Source organism: Nematolebias whitei, chromosome 4 (genome assembly GCF_014905685.2).
Source record: "Nematolebias whitei isolate Nwh7 chromosome 4, NemWhi1, whole genome shotgun sequence".
NCBI lineage: Eukaryota > Metazoa > Chordata > Actinopteri > Cyprinodontiformes > Rivulidae > Nematolebias > Nematolebias whitei.
In genome coordinates this window covers 7,110,969-7,130,966 of record NC_056501.1, presented here as the reverse complement: position 1 = coordinate 7,130,966, position 19,998 = coordinate 7,110,969, and the positions used below count along the sequence as shown (strand labels likewise).

General features: G+C 40.8%; 1 protein-coding gene across 1 annotated transcript in view; it reads left to right on the top strand.

Moving 5' to 3' along the window:
• Positions 1-19,632, top strand: part of pde6a (phosphodiesterase 6A, cGMP-specific, rod, alpha) — a 34,760-nt gene extending 15,128 nt beyond the window's left edge. The window contains exons 12-24 of the mRNA XM_037675638.1: positions 159-302; positions 2,714-2,779; positions 2,989-3,135; positions 7,517-7,624; positions 7,976-8,085; positions 8,413-8,500; positions 8,862-8,962; positions 10,662-10,769; positions 10,840-10,903; positions 13,761-13,835; positions 18,213-18,296; positions 19,270-19,438; positions 19,581-19,632. Of these exons, the coding sequence (XP_037531566.1) occupies positions 159-302; positions 2,714-2,779; positions 2,989-3,135; positions 7,517-7,624; positions 7,976-8,085; positions 8,413-8,500; positions 8,862-8,962; positions 10,662-10,769; positions 10,840-10,903; positions 13,761-13,835; positions 18,213-18,296; positions 19,270-19,438; positions 19,581-19,621 (1,305 nt within the window). The 3' untranslated portion in view covers positions 19,622-19,632. The remainder of the gene's footprint in view (positions 1-158; positions 303-2,713; positions 2,780-2,988; positions 3,136-7,516; positions 7,625-7,975; positions 8,086-8,412; positions 8,501-8,861; positions 8,963-10,661; positions 10,770-10,839; positions 10,904-13,760; positions 13,836-18,212; positions 18,297-19,269; positions 19,439-19,580) is intronic.
• Positions 19,633-19,998: the final 366 nt, after the last annotated feature.

The following is a 19,998-nucleotide window of genomic DNA, read 5'->3' as shown; positions in this document are numbered from 1 at the left end:
GATGGATGGATGGATGGATGGATGGATGGATGGATGGATGGATGGATTTGGAGCTCATGATTGCCAAAATCGAGTTTGGGAAAAATTATGAATAACATTTTTCTGATAATTCTTTTTAATTTCCCAGTGTGATTTGTTTAAATGTTCTGGTCTCCTAGTCTCTGACCCAGTTCCTGGGCTGGTCTGTGCTCAACACTGACACTTACGACAAGATGAACAAGCTGGAGAACAGGAAGGACATCTTCCAGGACATGGTGCTGTACCACGTCAAGTGTCGCAAGGATGAGATCCAGAACATTCTGGTTAGTTGGAAGACATGGGGGGAAAGGCCTGTCGGTCAAAGTCCAAGTCATTTTTATTTTTATGACACATAAAAACAGCAGAAGTTGATTATTTTACAGTTCAAACAAAATCTTGAGACAACAATTGAAGCAAAAACATTAGAGAAATATTTAAAGACCAAGTCAAGGTAAAATAAACAGAAACACCAAAAAAACATCAGCTCTCATTAAATCTCAAACTTTGCCAGAACCGGACACCAAACCCAAAAAAATGCATCAACTTAAAAGTCGCACAAGTTAAGAAGTAAACTATTCCAGAGATGTGGAGCAGCAACCACAAAAGCTGAATAATGTTTATTATCATTTTAAAAATGTTCTATGATTTAATCTCACTTGACGGTTCCAAACGTTTCCAAGTGTCTTGTTTTTCTCCATGTGATTTTAAAGCTTAGTTTAATTAAAAATCTCTGTTTATCGATTTTAGTTTTGATTAATTTTTCAAACCAGCCTCTTGAGTTTCCAAAGAAAAAAAAAGTAAAGCTTGTCAATCTATAAAAGGAGTCCTGTCTCGTGTTCTATTTGAGTTATAGCCATGAAATTGGCGGACGCTAAACAAATTAGTTTTGGACCTCGGGAGAGAGGGTTGAGTCTTATGGAGGAATATTCTTCTGGCAGTTATTTATAACTCAACACAGAAGGGAAGTTGGTTAAAGTAGATGGAAAATATATTTGTTACTTTGATTTTTTTTTGTACTGTACATAAGATTTTTATTAAATTATAACAATTAAGCTATATGTATAAATATGTTTTTATGTGGATTCATATATTTTTATAGAAAAAAAAAAGTCCAGTTCTACCTGTCAACAAGGAGATTCATTGTTCACTTGTGCAAGTATTCCACTGTTGCGTCCCCTTTTAAATGTGGTGTTCCTCAGGGCTCCATTTTGGGATCCACTCTGTTCTCGTTATATGTGCTTCCATTGGGGTTCATCTTTAGAAAACAGAAATTTTTTTGTGCTTCGCTGATGATCTTCAAATCTATTTGCCTATTCAAACAAATAGTAACACGGTCTCTGTTGAACTGATTGATTTATATTAAAAACAGTTCAGTCTCTTTAAAACGGCCTCAGAGATGTACAAACATGGATATAAATCTCTTCAGTCTGAACATAAATAAATAAATAACTCAGAAATAATTTTATTTGGAAAATTGTAAACTTCATGCCAGCTACAACATTTTTACTGGCTCATTAAAGTCTTGGGTAGCGATAGCTGCCCACAGCTCCACCTTGGTGTATCCCAGGTGCGATGGGTTAAATGCAGAGAGTCAATTTTGTCTTTGTATGGAAACCTACAATGATGACAACACATAGCACTTTATTATTATAATTATAATTATTATTATTATTATTATTATTATTATTATTATTATTATTAATGCAGCTCGGTATGCACAAAGTACGTAGCTGATACTTTCCTGGTACAGATGCATTACGTTCTTGTACTTACTAAGTACAAACTTGGCACGTACCAGTTATTCATCTGTTTATTTGTTTGCTTGTTTTTTCAAGTATATGCCTGATACTGTATTTTCCAGACTAAGGCGCACCAGATTATAAGGCATCTGTTTTCACACATAAGGCCCACTGGATTATAAATTGCATTAAGTGAATCAAAACAGTCAGATAAGTCAAATTTCTTTCAACTTCTTCACAATAACCACAAAAAAATTGGTTTGAGGTCAGTAAGCACAACCAGAATTAATACACAAGGCGCACAGCATTATAAGTCTCGCTGTCGATTTTTGAGAAAATTAAAGGATTTTTAGTGCGCATTATAGTCCGAAAAATACGGTTCTCAACAGGTACATACCCAGTAAGTATACTGAGCAACGACTCCGCAACTACCAGGGAAGTATTTGGTGCGTACCCAGTAAGTACCAGTTTTGCAGGTCTATTTTATTTATGTAGTGTATTTTATTTTAAGTGGATTTTATTGTATGTTAGTTCACCTGCAATGTTTTTTATATTTAAACATTTGTGTGGCATTTTTTTAAATGATTGACAATGAAATTCATGTGTATTAAAAAAACACAATGAAACACTTTCAGTTTATCAAGGATGTGATGCAGACGAAGAAAATTAAAGGTTGGTCCTGCAAGACACTGCTGAAGAACAGTACGTTGGTGTTGTACAAAACGAACCAAGCCAGTTCAGAGACAACTTTTTTCATGCAGCTGATATAAAAAGCAGGCGAGCAGCATCTGTAAACTGAAATGAGCTGTCAGATTTTCTATGAGGTGATTTGTCAGAAAACGGAGAGGGAAGAAAAGCTGAAAGACATGACTGTGTTTGACCTCAGATCAAGAGTCAGCTGATTGATGCTGCTGTGCTTGATCCAAGGTGAGAGTTTATGAAGTATGCTTGTGCAGGACACCAAGAGGAGGTGGGGGAAGGAACCAGATGAGTGCGAGGAGGAGGAACTCCAGGAGATTCTGGTAAAAATCAAAACATTCAGCTTGTGCTTGAAACATTCATTAGTTACATGCATCAAATAAAACAATAAAATGTTAGAATTAACATTTTTTTTAATGTTTTCCATTTTTATATTGCCCATATTATCCTATAATAATGGTGAATAATTAATGTGAAAGTGTTATCACAGTTTGTAACAAACATGGGTCTGTCCATCTGCTTTTCTCTTCAGTCAGAAGTTCTACCAAACTCTAAGAAATCTGAGATTTTTGAGTTTCACTTCTGCGACTTCGAGCACACCGAGCTGGATCTTGTGAAATGTGGCATCAAGATGTACTACGAGCTGAAGGTGGTGGACAAGTTTCACATTCCCAGAGAGGTATGTGCTTAATGTCCCCAGTTGCAGAGCAAAGAGGGGGAATTGGGAATACCCACTGCCCGTCTGTGCATGTTGTGAGCATGGTAACTTGGAAATATAAGTGAGGCACTGACTTCCATTTTGGTCTGTGGCTACATCTAGGTGGGAAAAAGGTCATTTTCAAAAAACGGGTTGCAGTAAAATAAGAAGCAAAGTTTATGCTTGGCCTCTGAACCTTTAAATAAAGACAACGTGGTTCTACATGGAAATTTAATGCTCCACTGTGAGAGATCCAGTGTGAGTCTAGTGGCATAAATTGCAATTTGCACCAAAATGGCTGAAGCATTCAGGAAACAAGCTGTACCTACTGCAGATGTAGAATGAGATCTTCTCAGGCTTTCAGATGAGTAATAATAATCAGATTCAACCTTTTTTATTGTCATTGCACAGAAGCACAACAAAATTACATTTCTGTACAGCTGTCCAAAGAAAATAGCATGGATAGACAGGGATGCCTGAGGCTGCAGCCTCGTGGGAAGCGCTGCCCTTTTGGTTTAGATAAAGAAAAGGGGAAAGATGAGGAAAGAGGAAGTATTAAAAATATCATATCTCACACTGTGTCCTTGACGGGACACTGCGAGATTGCAAATAAAACCTCAGCACAAGAAAGGCAACATACTGGTGACGTAAAGACATGCATGTGGACTGGGTCAAGGTGGGGGTCCCAGCACAGGCCACCCAAGTGAGGGATGCAGCACTGGAGCCTTCACATATACCTAGGCTGCAGCACCAAGATGGCAAATGAGGGAGGCCAGCGAAGGCGGTGAATTGAAGGAGAAGTAGTCCGTGAACACTGTCCAGATACCATCCCCCCTCCCCCAAACCATAGTCCTGATAAGTGATGGTGCAGTGTTTATCAGCTGGCGCCGTAGAGCTCTGACACAGGCCCATGTCATTGTGGAAGGAAGCTGGTAGGGAAGAGGAGAGCAGAGCGACTTGTTCACATAAAATCCAGGAGAATTTGAGATAGTCAACCTTCCAAGGCCGACGTGGGGGGAGCCAGATTCAGATAGCAACAGTTGTTTTGGGCCAGGCCGAATAAAAGTGCATTGTTGACATAAAACTCTGTCAAGTCAATTGTATTTATAAAGCACATTTAAAACAGCAGATGTTACCAAAGTGATCAATAGGAGTAATTTAATGGAAAAAAAAAAAAATTAATTAAAAACATCAAAAGAAAAAAAAAAATCCCACAGAACAATAAAATACTAAATCAAATCATACTGTATTAGAAGTCAGAGGAAACAGGTGTTTTCAAATGAGATTTAAAAACAGGAAGTGAAGTGGCCTGTCTAATGTTGGGGGGGGGGGCAGATTGTTCCAAAGTTTAGGGCCCACAACTGAAAAAGTCTGATCTCCTCTGAGCTTCAGCCTGGTTTTTGGAACAGCCAAATCAGCTAATCAGATGATCTCATCTCCCGAGAAGGATCATAAAGGTAGAAGAAGGTCAGAGAGGTATGAAGGTGCAAGGCACTTTAGGCACTTAAAGGTCAACAGGACAAATTTAAAATCAATTATGATACGTACAGGGAGCCGGTGAAGGGAGGACAAAACTGGTGAAATATGCTCAAACCCATGAGTTCCTGTTAAGAGCCGAGCTACACCATTTTGGACGAGCTGGAGACGTGAAAGGGAGACCTGACTGACCCCAACATGAAGAGCATTACAGTAGCCTAGTTGGGTAGTAATGATGTTGTGGACTTTTTTTTTCAAGGTCAGATCTGGTCAAGACATAATTAATCTACCTTAACTGGAATAAACTTTTCTGCACAACAGAAATGGACATTAATTGTATTCTCTGCATTGCAACTCTGCAGTCATTGTTCCTCTTTACTTTCGGAAGAAAACTGAGAGGTTTAAATGGACTGTACTTGTATCACCTTTCTACCTTATCGTGATACTCAAAGCGCTTTACAACACAATCTGTGTCCTCATTTACCCATTCATTCAGCACTCTACTAGATCTCTACAAAGCTAATTGAACAAATCATTCTAAAGAGACTGAGTGCTCTATGACATTGATACACCGATGGGACACACAACGGAGGCAACAAGGGGTTCAGTGTCTTGCCCAGGGACACTTCGGCACGTGACTACTGGTGGATTCGAATCCCCAACTCTTGCAATGGAGGACGACTGCTCTAACCACTCAGCCACAGCCGCTGCTAGTTACTAAAGATGCTCAGCAGGTGCAATTCAGATTCACTCTTGTGGCTTGTAAATCTTTAGTGAGCTCATTACCCTCTCTCTTAAGAGTTGATAGGAATTTGGCTAGCTTGACACACTAGAGAGATTGTTTACAAGCATAAAGATGCAAATCACTATATATAGATACTGTATTTGCCACTATAAACGTCGCACCACTGTATAAGTCGCATCAATCCAAATATGTCTAATAAAGTGGAAAAAATATAAATATGTCACTTTGCCATTTAATTTGCATCTATTATACGTCATCGCTGCTGCGTTGCGTTTGTTACGTGTCACCGCTGACAACCTGGAAATGTGGGCCGGCATTGTGCCAAAAATCGATGGGCTGCCAAATGGCAGCCACGGGAGCATGCACGGGAGGACTTTAATAAGAATTGAACAAAATTAGCACTTAAAAATAATTATTTGTTTGCTCGAAATAATAGCAAAGGTGTGTCTCAGTTTCACTTTTCCTTAATAAATGCACTTTAACTGTCACATTGTAAAGTTTGCAGATGATACAGCGGTGGTGGGATGCATCACAAACAATGATGAGTCCAGCTAAAGGCAAGAGGTGGAACACCTGGAGAGCTGGTGCAAAGAGAAAAACCTTCACATCAATGTGAAGAAGACAAAGGAGATGATTGTGGACTTCAGAAGGAACAAAAACACCTACACCCCCCTGAACATAAGAGGATCTGCGGTGGAAGTGGTCTCCAGCTACAAGTACTTGGGTGTACACATGATTGACAACCTCAGCTGGAGCAACAACACCACCAGCCTGATCAAGAAAGCTCCACAGAGACTCTACTTCTTCAGACGGCTGAGGCGAGCTGGTCTGGGAAGTTCAGTCCTCACCTCCTTCTACAGGTGTGCAGTGGAGAACATCTTGTGCTCCAGCATCAACATGTGGCATGGAGGCTGCACAGCTGCAGAAAGAAAAGCTTTGCAGAGAGTGGTGAAGGCTGCACAGAAATCTATCGGAATCAGCCTCCCCACCATCACAGACATCTACACCTCCAGATGCAGGAAGAGGGCCACCTGCATCATGAAGGACCCCACTCACCCAGCACACACACTTTTTGCCCCACTCCCCTCAGGAAGGAGGTTAAGGAGCATTAAGTGTAGAACCACTAGACTGAGGAACAGCTTCTACCCTGAGGCTGTTAGACTCATGAATCTCTAACTAGAATAATCACTGTGAAAAACCATATCATGTTGCTGCTGATCTGTTTCATGTTGCTGCTGATCTGTTTCAATGTTGATGTGTTCATGCGTGCGCATCTGCTCACAGACTCATGTTCATGTTTGTGCTGATGTTCAATGTTTTATGTTATGAGTGCTTAGTGTATATTTAGTTGATGTTTTTCTTAGTTCATATCTTAGATGTTATTACTGTTTTTCTTATACATTTTATTGTTGGATGTAACTGGGACCTTGTGTACATAATTTCGCTCCACCACATGTACCACATGAGGTGCGAATGACAATAAAGAAACTCTGACTCTTTAACAGTCAAATCAGTTGCATTTCAAAAGCCGATTCGCAGAAGTGGGAGTGCGCAGAGGGAGGACCCGTTGTGCATTTCTTCGAAATTAAACAAGATAACCACCTAAAAACATTTATTTGTTAGCTCGAAATTATAGTAAAGGTGCGTCTAGGTTGAACTTTTACTTAATAAATGCACTTCAGTGGTCAAATTAGCTGCATTTCGCCGGGGCGGTGCAGTGAAATGAAGCTGATTTGACGGTTGCTCCAAACATGATCACGGAGCTGTACTAAGATAGCTAACTAAGGCAAGCAGATTGTGTCATTAATAGCCACTTTTATCTATTACATGACATAACGGCATGCCATACTACTCGAGTGCCATGTAGTGGCTCAAAATGGTAGTGTTCAACATTTTCAATGTCAGGATGAATGAAAACGGTCGTATCTCAGCCAAAAATTGGTTTATAAATATGGGGGGAAAAAACATAAATAAGTCACTTCGGCGTACAAGTCGCAGGGTATGCAAATTGAGCAAAAAGGTGCAACTTATATGCCAGAAAATATGGTAACTACAATGATGAGCCAAACTATCATTTTTGTTCAACAGCTCTTGTCATGTTGATACAAACTGGAGCAGTAACATGTTTTTTTGTTTTTACAGGTCTTGGTGAGATTCATGTACTCTGTCAGTAAAGGATACAGGAAGATCACCTACCACAACTGGAGACATGGATTCAACGTTGGACAGACCATGTTCACACTGCTGATGGTCTCACAGCTAATCTGACTCCCTCCTCCACTTCCTTCTATCCTCCTTTACTCCCTGGTCTCCCCCACTCCTCTCATTTAGCCCACACCTCACATCTTCTCTATTCAAGGTGACAAAGAAATTGTTCTCTCTCCCTCTTTGTGTTTTCTTCCACAGTCCCCCCCCCCCCCTTATTTTTTCCTGGAATATACTGTGAATGTGCTAATGCATAGTTTAGTGTTTATGTGTACTTGGAACAAGAGCAAAAATAAATAAATGACAGTGAGAATGGGCTATGTCATAATGTAGTACGTACGTTAGTTGTGTTCAGACCTTCTCTCCCTCTGACTCTTGTGTTTCTGTTGGGCTCAGACCGGTGATCTGAAGCGTTACTTCACTGACCTGGAGTGCATGGCCATGGTGACCGCTGGCTTCTGTCATGATATTGACCACAGAGGAACCAACAACCTCTACCAGATGAAGTAAGGAATCAGAACAGACTTTGTTTTTTATACTTGGTGAACGTCAGACTGTGGAGTCATTCTGAGCTTGATCGATCGACACGATGGATAAACTGTCGTGGGTGCAGACGACCTGAGGTTTGGGTGAAAGTGACATGATGAGGGACCATCAGTTATTTGTTATTGACCTGATGCTCCTCCAGCTGCTCCGCTCCACCTGCTGATGGATGAGCTAATGAGAGTGGCCATTAGCTTTGGACACACCAGCCCAGGCGTCCTCTGAGGTTTAACATGCGTGATTTATCACAGTATAACCTCCCATCGTGCTGCGTGTGCGTGTGTGTCCAGATCTGGTAATCCTCTGGCGAAGCTTCACGGCTCCTCGATCCTGGAGAGGCACCATCTGGAGTTCGGCAAGACTTTACTGAGAGACGAGGTGCGTTGACCTACATGCAGACGGGACAGGGCAGTGGGAAGACCTAAAGAATATTTCAGCAATTTCTGGCTAAATGAAATTCCATCTTTTGGCACCATTTCCTTCAAGCTGCATTTGTTGAAAGTTAACAAAAGCGTTGGTATTTGATAAAACACCCATTTATGTTTGTTGTAGTTGTTTTTAACCATTTTCTGTGACTTTATGTATTTTATCCAACATTTGTTACTTGCAGTATTTCCTTTCTGAAATAAATTCATGCTCGTCTTCTAGCTGCAACCCTCTCTCAGCACACCTTGTTCACACTTTGTCGAACTTTTATTTGAAGTGACTTCCTGCCTTTTTTTTTTTTCTCGTGTTTCAGGCTTTAAACATTTATCAGAATTTGAACCGCCGTCAGCATGATCTCGTCATTCACCTCATGGATGTTGCTATAATTGCCACGGACCTGGCTCTCTACTTCAAGTCAGTGTGACTAAATTATTTTACAAGCATTTTTGATTCAACAGGAAATATATATTTTTCTATTTAATCAAGATGCTGCATTTTACTTTATTATTAATGGGAAAAAACACATCAATCCTTTTAGCTAAAGTGAGTTTATGTTTAACTCGGTGCTTAATTTGTAAACCAAATGATGCCGGAACGCAAATAGCATGGGGTGGGGGTCTGGGGGCCCTCCACCAGACAATTTTGAATAAAGTAGATGTCATCTCCTGCATTCTGGTGTATTTTAGCAGGTTATTAAACATCCACGTTTACCTACATTTGTAAACACTTGATTCAGTAACTTTTTGTAGCACAGCTCTCTTCTTGTGTGAATAGAGCATGCTCCACTACCGCGTCGAGTCCTAGCTCCATCACCACTGCCTTCATGTGCTCCAATTCTCAGTTGTTTAGTTGTACAATGAGAAGACTTTTTAAAAAATGAAAGTAAATTGGATTGTCTTTTTGACATTTTGATCGCTGTTATTTTGACAAATTGTCATCGTTGTTTTGAAACCTGACGTACATCACGTGATTACCCATCAAACGTTTCTCTCATTTTTCGTAAATCAAAATTTTATTAATGACCCTCTTAATCTGTAAAACTGATTTGGAATTTCGTTGTGATGTTTAATTATATTTTTGTGTTTTTAATTAAATTGCCAATGACTTAACTTTAAGTGGCGAATATATTTTTTTTTTTAAGGGTAGAAGCAGAATTTTTTTAGTTGAAGGGGCAGCTCTGATGTGATATTAGGAAGCTGTTATGTTTAAAATTAGTGTTTATGTATTTTTTTTCCCAGATTCCATATCCAATAAGTTTTATTCGTTCAAGGCAGTTCAGAACTTTATTATTAGTAAGCCAGTAAGTTCCAGGAACTTGTCTTAAGCGCAGAGGGGACAGGGCCTTCTCTGTAGCAGGACCAAGACTTTGGAACGAGTTACCTCTGCTTGTCAGACAGGTCCCCTCCCTCTCGGTTTACAAGTCCCGTTTAAAAACTCACTACTATTCAGTAGCTTTCAACACCAGATGATCTGTGTTTTGAACCTGTACGCTCCACACTGGTTGGTCGTCATTATCTGCATCGTTTTTTTGTCTAGATTTCTGATTTACTTCATTTTGTATTTTGCTTTGTGTGTTGCCTGTTGTTCTGTCTGTACAGCACTTTGGTTGGCCTTGTCGCTGTTTTAAGTGCTCTATAAATAAAATGGTATGGTAATTATTTTAGGAAACTCTGTTTTCTAGTTTTTATATTGCTTTAAAATATAGTTTCCACAAATGATTGGGGTGGCTGAGGATGAATCTATAGGGGCCAAAGCCACCATTGGCCACCCCCTGACTTTGCCATTGCGCCTGGTGGTGGATAAATTGTTCACTCAGTTCGTCAGGATCTGTCCACCGTGCCACCTTGGATGACAAAAAAAAACCCTCTGTTCTTCTCTACAGTGTAACTCTTACCCTCTTAAAAATATTTAACAAAAAAACATTAAGGTTGACTCACATTTCTTGGTCAATCCCAGTCAAGACAAACAATCATCTCAAAAATTACACAGTATTTAAATCCCTCACGACGGGAGACATCGTTAGAAAGTGTTTTTAGTGGTGGGTGCTAGTGAACAGAAGTCTACAATCTCTGTCCAAATGAGATGTTCTTCAATGTTGTTTGTTTCTGCTCAGGAAGAGAACAATGTTTCAGAAGATTGTGGATCAATCCAAGACCTATGAGAACTGGAACGACTGGACAAAATACATGATGCTCGAGACCACTCGCAAAGAGATTGTCATGTAGGTAGAGATGTACACAAAGACTGCTGTCAGAAGGAACACAGGAATAACAGAGGCGTCGTGTTTTCAGGGCCATGATGATGACTGCCTGTGATCTTTCTGCTATCGCCAAGCCATGGGAGATCCAGAGCAAGGTAGGTCCATGCAGAATCTCTGAAAATGTGGCCTTATGTTTATCTGCTCGCTGCAATGAAACACACACAGGTAGAGGTTCATCGCGAGCCAAAGATAAACTCGGCTACAAATGGTGTTTTGTCGGCGCTTCCATTAATCTCAGCAGAGGTTCCTGATGACCTCGTGCATCAAAGCGACCTGCTGCTTTTTATTCTCCTCATCACCACCTGCCATGCTCAGCATCTTATTTTAATGAAAAATGTATTATGCACATTACCATTAAGAATTACCAGGTCAATAAAAAACACACACGTCTGGCTGTTTGATAACCAGAGCCCCATGATCATTTTTTTTACCTTTCGTCTGACTGGAGTTATCAGGCAAAATGTTTCTTCTCAGCAGCAGCTGCTTTGAAGCTGTATGCACACGCAACAGCAGAACGTTTGCAGCAATTTCAAGAATACTGCAGAAAATTAAGTGGATTTACAAGCATAGTTACTTAAATTTGATCATCTGAAATGAAATGCATGTCCCTTTATCTGAACTCTTGGGTCATTCATTTTCAAGCATTAAAGAATTCTGAGGGGTGTAAGCTGTGAATAAATAATTAATTTATAGCAAATGTATCCCAGTACATAAAGACTGATGCAATGATGTATATAGACATTGTTAAAAATCAGTTTTAACACGACCAGAACCATGAAGTTTACTCAGAGTGATCACAGATTAGGTCTCATCCAAACCTGTATTTTTCCCTTTCATAGTCTTGCCTGTTTAAAACATCCATCCATCCATCCATCCATCCATCCATCCATCCATCCATCCATCCATCCATCCATCCATCCATCCATCCATCCATCCATCCATCCATCCATCCATTCTCTTCCGCTTATCCGGGGTCAGGTCGTGGGGGTAGCAGCTTGAGTAGGGAGGCCCAGACTTCCCTCTCCCCAGCCACTTGGTCCAGCTCCTCCGGGGGAATCCCAAGGTGTTCCCAGGCCAGCTGAGAAACATAGTCCCTCCAGCATGTCCTGGGTCTTCCTCTGGGTCTTCTCCTGGTGGGACGTGTTTGGGACACCTCACCAGGGAGGCATCCAGGAGGCATCCTAACCAGATGCTCAAGCCACCTCAACTGTCTCCTCTCGATGTGGAGAAGCAGCGGCTCTACTCTGAGTCCCTCCAGGATGACCAAGCTTCCCATCCTATCTTTAAGGGAGAGCCCAGTCACCCATTCCGGCCGCCTGTATCTGTGATCGCGTTCTTTCGTTCACAATCCAAAGCTCATGACCATAGATGAGGGTAGGAACGTAGATCCACCAGTAAATTGTGAGCTTCACCTTTTGACTCGGCTCTCTCTTCACCACGACGGACCGGTACAGCGCTCGCTTCACTGCTGACGCCGCACCTATCCGCCTGTCGATCTCTCGCTCCATTTTTCCCTCATTCGTCAACAAACTTACTTAAACTCCTCCACTTGGGGCAGGACCTCCTCCCTGACCCAGAGAGGGCACTCTACCCTTTTCCGGCTCAAGACCACGGCCTTCGATTTGGAGGAACTGATCCTCATCCCGGTCCCGTCACACTCGGCTGCGAACCGCTCCAGTGAAAGATGTAGATCACGACCTGATGAAGCCAATAGGACCACATCATCTGCAAAAAGCAGAGACGATCCTAAGGCCACCAAAACGGATCCTCTCAACACCTGTTACAATATGTGAAGAGAAAATCTAGAGCTGTTCTGTTTTATGTAAGAAACGTTTCAGTGGTTAAAATTTTACACTTCTCAGTTCCTGATGAAAACAACGCTGACTTTCTGCACAGGCCTCGCAGCTACTGTTCCCTCAAAACTGTCTTGATGACGCATCTTTTTAAAAAAATGAGCTTTCCATCCTGAATACAACATTTTTTTTAATGATTCAACAGATTTCTGAATATTTTTCAGTTTATAAAGGAAGACAGAAGCTTTCATTTCATCACAACACTTCTTCGTTCTTCATCAACACTGCTCACTTGTGGAACATTGTGATAGCTTTAAACTGTTACAATATAAAAGGCACAGTGGATCAGTTGGTAGAGATGTTGCCTCTCAGCGAGAAGGTCATCGGTTCAAATCCCAGCTGGGAGACTTTCTGGATGGATCTCCGTGCATGCGTGAGTTTTCTCCGGGCACTCCTGTTTCCTCCCACAGACCAAAAACATGCATGTTAGGCTGATTGATAACGCTAAATTATCTCTAGGTGTGAGTGAGAGTGAATGGTTATTTGTCTTGTTTGTCTCTGTCCCTGTGATGGACTGGAGACCTGTCCAGGGTGTCCCCTGCCTCTCACACAGTGACTGCTGGACATGGACACCATTGACCCCCATGACCCGGAAAGGAAGAAGCGGGTAAAAGATGATGGATGGATGGATATAAATGTGTCATTTTGTTATTATTAGTTAGCAGCACAGTGGTTTAGTGGTTTGCACTGTATTCCTACAGGAAGCAGGTTCTGGGTTTAAGCCCCAGATTGGACTTGGGGTCTTTCTGTGTGGAGTTTGCATGTTCTCCTTGTGGGTTTCTCAGGTTCTCCGGTTGTCTCTCACAATCTAAAACGTGCATGTTAGGCTGCCTTCAGGCCTAGGCCTTCCTCCAAGAAGAAACATGTGATCTCAGTGGGACTGGCCTGGTATAATAAAGGTTAATTAATGTAAATCAGCATTATGAGTTCTCTTCTCTAGCAGCAGTTTCATCAAATATTAAGATGTGTGAATGTCTGAAAAACTAATGTTGCTGCTTTGGTTTTACTTTGAGCAAGTGATTGAGAATGTTTAGTTTTGTCTGGGTGCATTAAGTGATTTGATGCAGGGCATGACGTAAAAAATGTTGTTCTCCTCCAGGTGGCACTTTCTGTAGCTGCAGAGTTCTGGGAGCAGGGAGACCTGGAGAGGACGGTTCTGGAGCAGCAACCCATCGTAAGAACACCTAAGATCAATAGATACGTGTAACTTGTCTTTCTTTTTAACGCATTTAGCAAATGCAGGGGCTTATTGATGATGTCCTGCTAATGTTTTTTTGCACTTATTAAGAAACTGAAAATAAATAAAATAAAAATAATGTGATTTTCCTAGTGTGAAAAGTCAAATTGTTAAATGTTTCTCAACGTTGTGACCAATGACCTGTGGTGCATCATGGGATTAGATTATTGGCAGAGTGAGCGATCTTGAGCTGTAGCTTTCTGTGTGACGGTGGTCACATTACCAGCTCCAACCAAGTTTCTGACTTTAAATTAAATTAACTGTAAAATCATTACGATACATTTTTCAACCATTTTTTATCACAAATGCTGAAGTGGCCCAAACTTCCTCCACTGTGTTGCTACACAATTAATGACCCTAAAATGCAAAACAAACTGTTCATTGTTGTTGTTTTATTATAATTTTGAAAAATCGAGAGTTAATCCATTACATATTATTGACTTTGTCAGAGTTAAATGTTTCGCTTTAACAGGAAATTATGTTTCAAACAAATAATTTAAAATAAAATAGACCTAAGTCCATTAATGTGCAGCTGTCATCGTAATTGTCTGTTTTGATTTCCATTATCTTATCTTATTAAAATGATTGTAACTCATTACTCTTGGATTAAAAAGGCAACACCTAATTAGCATGTTGTGTACAAAAGTAACAAACAACTGTCATGCAAATGGCAGCTTTTTATTTAGTACAGCAGAGCCCTATATATATATATTTCATCATTGTAAACACATAGCACACTAAATGTCTCTAACATAAATTAAAGTAAAATTTGCTTTTCTAACCTTTATACCAAATGATAAAAAAGAAAGTTCATAATTATGTTCCTTCTGGCCAGGATTTTCATCCCCTGCTTTGTTAGAGATATTTACTGAGCTATGTGTTATCACTTTATGTTCCTATACATTGATGAAATTAGTTCTCTGCATTTAACCCATATCACACCTGTGGTGCACCCAGGTGGAGCGGCGTGTGGCTATGTGGGTGCCCAGGGAGCAGTTGGGGATTGGGTGTGTTGCTCAAGGGCACCACAGCATGTGGGCATGACCGGGAGTCGAGCAGCGACTTTCTGGTCCCAGTTCGGCTGCCCTCCCTCTATACCATCTCGGCCCCTGTTAACATTATATAAAAGAAGGAAAAACTGTGTTTTGTAAACATTTAATGAACTGGTTTCTTGTCAAGTTGAAAGTTTTGTGATTAAATCAACAAAAACGTGAAGAAAAAGGAACATAATTCTGAAACCAAAGGTTTTGGAGCAATTGTTTGGTCTTTGTTAAGGTGCATGACCTTTTTTTAATGCTTCATGTACAAAATGTTCATGGTTGCAAATGCAACTTGCTTTTGATTTTTAAAAAAGGACGTGTGCTTTGTAAAAAAATACAATGTGGCAAACGGCAAAACAATCAGACACTGTTAGGAAAAAAAAACAAGTTGAATCCTTTTGAACATTATTAAAACAAACAGTAAGGATCATGTGTTATTTTTTAATATTTGATTTAATTATCTAAATAAAATTGGTTATTTTTTATACTTCTTAAAGAACATTGAATGTAAGGAAAAGGGATAAACTGAAGGGCCCACTCAGCAATTAAAGTTGTGGCTCTGGAAGGATGTGATGAACGCAGAAACGCAGTGGGAAGACAAAACGAAAGGACGAAGTAAAGTCCCTGTGGCGGCGGCGCTGAGCAGACGCCATTATGTGGAGCACTGAATCAGAAAGATCGGTCGCTGCGGCCTCGACCCAGCCGACCCCATCCTTTCTCAGCTCCCCGCGTTTCGCTCGGTTGTGTTCCCTAACGTCCTTGAGACCCTCCAAGTGCGAGAGAACCACCTTACACTGTTCCACCTCTGAAATTAACAGCAGCTGTCGGCAGGGGAAACGTTTCACTTTGATTAGTTTGTACTTTTCCAGCACAGAGAGACTGTCAGGCCGTCTTTATCAGGAAATGTGGGCGAGTAATTTTCCTTACAACTGGAGTCAGCACGAGCTTTCCACTGGATCTCAGTGTGTTGCTTAATATATTTTATGTGTGCTTTGAATACGATTGCAAAAATACAACCGATTTACTTCACATGGTTTATTTCAGTAGTTTTTTTAAAACTCTAAACCAACAAACTAAAGATCTAGATTCTGTTTTCAACATCCAAGCACCCACACAAAGAGGTACTAGAAGATTTTCTCACTGCTGCTTCAAAGAAAAAGTCAGTTTCATGTTATTTAATGAAACGATGAGCAGAAACTGACGTTACAGCGTCTTCGTCAGAATCGGAATTTCTGTCCATCTGTGCATTTTGCGAGCAAGATAACTTGAAAAGTCACCAAGGTACTGATTTTCATCGTGGTGCATGGCTACATCTTGACATAAGAAATGTTCCTGTCAAAATGTCAAAATCCAAGATGGCTGCCATGTTAACCTTGTGAGATGGATTACTTGAAAAGTCATGAACTTGCTTCATTTTTGGTGTGTTGCTTTATATAGATGTAAGAAGGGTCACCATAAAAAATCCAAGGTGACCATCAGATACATATGTGTAAACAGACCACCTCTATCGTTTGAGGAAACAATGTGTTCTGGTTTTTATATTTCTTAAAGGTATAGAATCCTCAAATGACCAGGGAAGCCAAATATTACCATAATTTCCAGACTATTGAGCGCACCTGAATATAAACCATGCCCACTAACTTTAACATGAAAAACAAATTGTACACATATATATAGGCCGGTCTTGTGTATAAGCCTCAGGTGTCTACGTTGTAATGAGATATTTACACAAAGATTTTCTTTTTTTACTTTGAATTACATATGTACTGGTGACAGACACAAAACGTACAGTAAATGTTTGTTTTTGTCTGAACAGCGCTTGTAACATGGCTGTTTAAATAAAATACAGTAGCCTACCAGGAAGTCGTTGATCACTATCGTCATCTTCCTCCTGTGCACTGCGCCCATGAGCTTGTGCTGTCCTCCATCACTCGGATGTCTTTCAAAACCCGTTGGCGTCTGCGGATTTTTTTTGACACTGCTCCACTGTCAGGACGGCAGACTTGAGCAAAAGTTGCTCTTTGCATGCGGCCGGTTTTGGTAAACGATTTCTTGCCGCCAGTCATCCTCCCACTGAGTGCCATTTTAAATGCACGATTCACATTTAATCCGAGTGGCTGCAAACACATTGTTGTGCACGAAGGGGAGGGGAGGAGAGAACAGTGAGGGGGGGGGGGGGGGACACCGTGTTTCATTGGTCCACTGTGACTTGTTCAGTTTTTTCATCGGTTAGATTTTTTTTTTACTTTATTTATACAGGTAGTCTCATTGAGTCATGAGGACTCACCCCCTAAGAGAGACGTGTATTGGGCGGATATGAGAGCGTCCGGGTGTGACGAGGCTAAATAATTTGGCGGCATGAAGCTTGTCAAAAAGATAATAATCCATAAATTAACCGCAGCATTGTATAAGCCGTGGTGTTCAAAGCGTATGAAACAAGTAGTGGCTTATCGTCTGAAAATGAAGGTGATCTTGGTGGCCAAGGCTACCACTGGCCACCTGTTGGCTCCTACATTGCACCTAGTCACAAATAAATTGCTCCCTCTGCCAGAATCCATCACAATGAGCTGCCTCGAAAAGGCAAAACAAATAAATAAAACTACTGCTGTTCTTCTCCACTGTGTGACTCGTATCATATTTAATATAATGCACCAAAAACATTGAGGTTTACTTACATACTCTGTTCAGTTCCCATCCAGAAAAGGCTCATCTCATTAATCACTTTTCAAATCCTTCAGACGTACCGCTTGTTAAATTTTTAATTGTGCTGTGGCCGATAAAACAAGTCCACATAAAAATTTAATATTTAAAAATATTATAACATGATATTAAACATTGGACAAATAATTTGCTACATTCATAAAAAAATAAACTTGGTTAAACGACTCTGTCACTCCCCCCACCACTCCCAGGAGTCATGCTCCACTGCTTTAATGTGTGGAGCATGTTAGTAAAATAACATTTGTCAGTAAATATTTACTGCAGATCAGAGACAGTTTGATCCTCTGATGTGTAAAACGTGTCTTCACAGTTCAGATCTGCAGAATAAAACTGTGCGGTTTAAAAATGTTGGTTTATTTTAATCACTCTGGTTTCCTCCCGCAGACAGAAAAATACTTTTTCGACTCAAGTCTAAGTCATGTGACTCGAGTCCACACCCCTGGTACCCCGCCTTCCACACAGTGCCTGCTGGACATGGGCACCAGCTCCCTCAACCCTGCATGGAAGAGTGTCTAAAAGAAGTTTAATGATGCGTTTACTTGTCTGTCTTCAGCCAATGATGGACAGGAACAAAGCGGACGAGCTGCCAAAGCTGCAGTGTGGTTTCATCGATTTCGTCTGTTCGTTCGTCTACAAGGTCAGACATTAAACCACAAAAATAAGCTGCCGTTGGAAATATTAAAAAATGACATGCTTTGGTTCTAATTAAGGGGATTATTTTAAAGTTGTATGAGAATAGTTAGTTGTTTATGCAACATCTGGTAGTGGGGATGTGTTAGACCATGAACTGATAAATGTTCGTATTTTTGACATAAAAACTGTTTTTATAATAATTTTAATGATATAATAATTTATAATCATTTTCAGTCAATCCAACAAAGTTAGGCCAGGTTCTCTGGATGGTTTATTTTTGCCCTTCATCCAAAGGACTTCATCAGTCCGAGGAGCCACAACAAACTCAGTCCCAGAAGCAGCACACTCCCATAGTGGACCAACCAGTTTGATGGTGATAAGATGGTCTCTGGAGTCCGCCCTGTCCCCCGTCGACTCCTCTGAGGCAGCAGTGGCTGGAGTGGTTGAAAACATCAAAGTTCATGCTCAATAATCTGAGTTTGTTGAGGCTCCTCTGACCTCTCCTCAAACTGATGAAGTCCTTTGGATGAAGGACGAAACGTTACAACAACAAAAACAAAAAAAGAGAGAAAGAAACCGTCCAGAGGACCTGACTGAACTTTGTTGGATTTTTTTACCTGGATTATTGAGCATGAACTTTGATGTTTTGAACCACTTTGGCCATGGCTCCTCAGAGGAGTCGACGGGGGAGAGGGCGGACTCCAGAAACCATCTTATCACTATCAAACTGGTTGGTTCACTATGGGAGTGTGCTGCTTGTGGGAGTGAGTTTATTGTGGCTCCTGGAACTGATGAAGTCCTTTGGATGAAGGACGAAACGTTACAACAAATAAAGAAACCGTCCAGAGGATCTGACTGAACTTTGTTGGATTTTTTTTTACCTGGATTATTGAGCATGAACTTTGATGTTTTCAGTTAAGATTTTTTGCTGTTGTAAATGTCATTTTGTTTTTTAATCATCTTTTTGTGATCCCCAGGAGTTCAGTCGTTTCCACGTAGAGATCACTCCCATGCTGGACCGTCTGCTGAACAACAGGAAGGAGTGGAACGCCCTGAAGGAGCAGCACGAAGCCAAACTGGCCGCCATCGAAGAAGCTAAAAAGGCCAAGGAGGAAGCGGCTCAGAAGGCTGCAGCAGCTAGACAAGGTGAGCAGCTAAAGAAATATTCACACACGCAGGAACAGTAAAACTTTAGTGACACATTTAAATAATAAATGATCTAACAAATTATGTTCCTTCTTTTTATTTACGCTTCTTTGCTTTTTTCCTTCCTATCTTACATTTTCAGCTTCAAGTGCATCCCAGTCGAAGACGTGTGTTCTCAGTTAAAGATACGGTGGGGACACCGCCACGCTGGCGGCACGCTTGGGGTCTTTTTAATCTGCGGTGGGATTTTTGAGCTCGCACTTGACGAATCCATCTCACTGAGAGGTCGTTTCTCTTTCAATAACCCGTCTCTGTCAGGTGCAAATTGAAACTTCTCTTCTCGAAGCAACTTTTTCTTTCTCTTTTGCTTTCCCTCTGCACTTGTTCTTCCCATGTGGGATGTTTTCGTCTGTAGCGCAGCAGGCCTTTCTGGTATGTTCAGGTGTTTCACGAGGGTCAAAAAGATCCGATATAGGAGCTACTAAAGTGTTCTTCTATTATTTTTTTTTGTCTGCAAGTCCCATGTGCAGGACAGGAAATAGATCCTGAAATGAGATTTT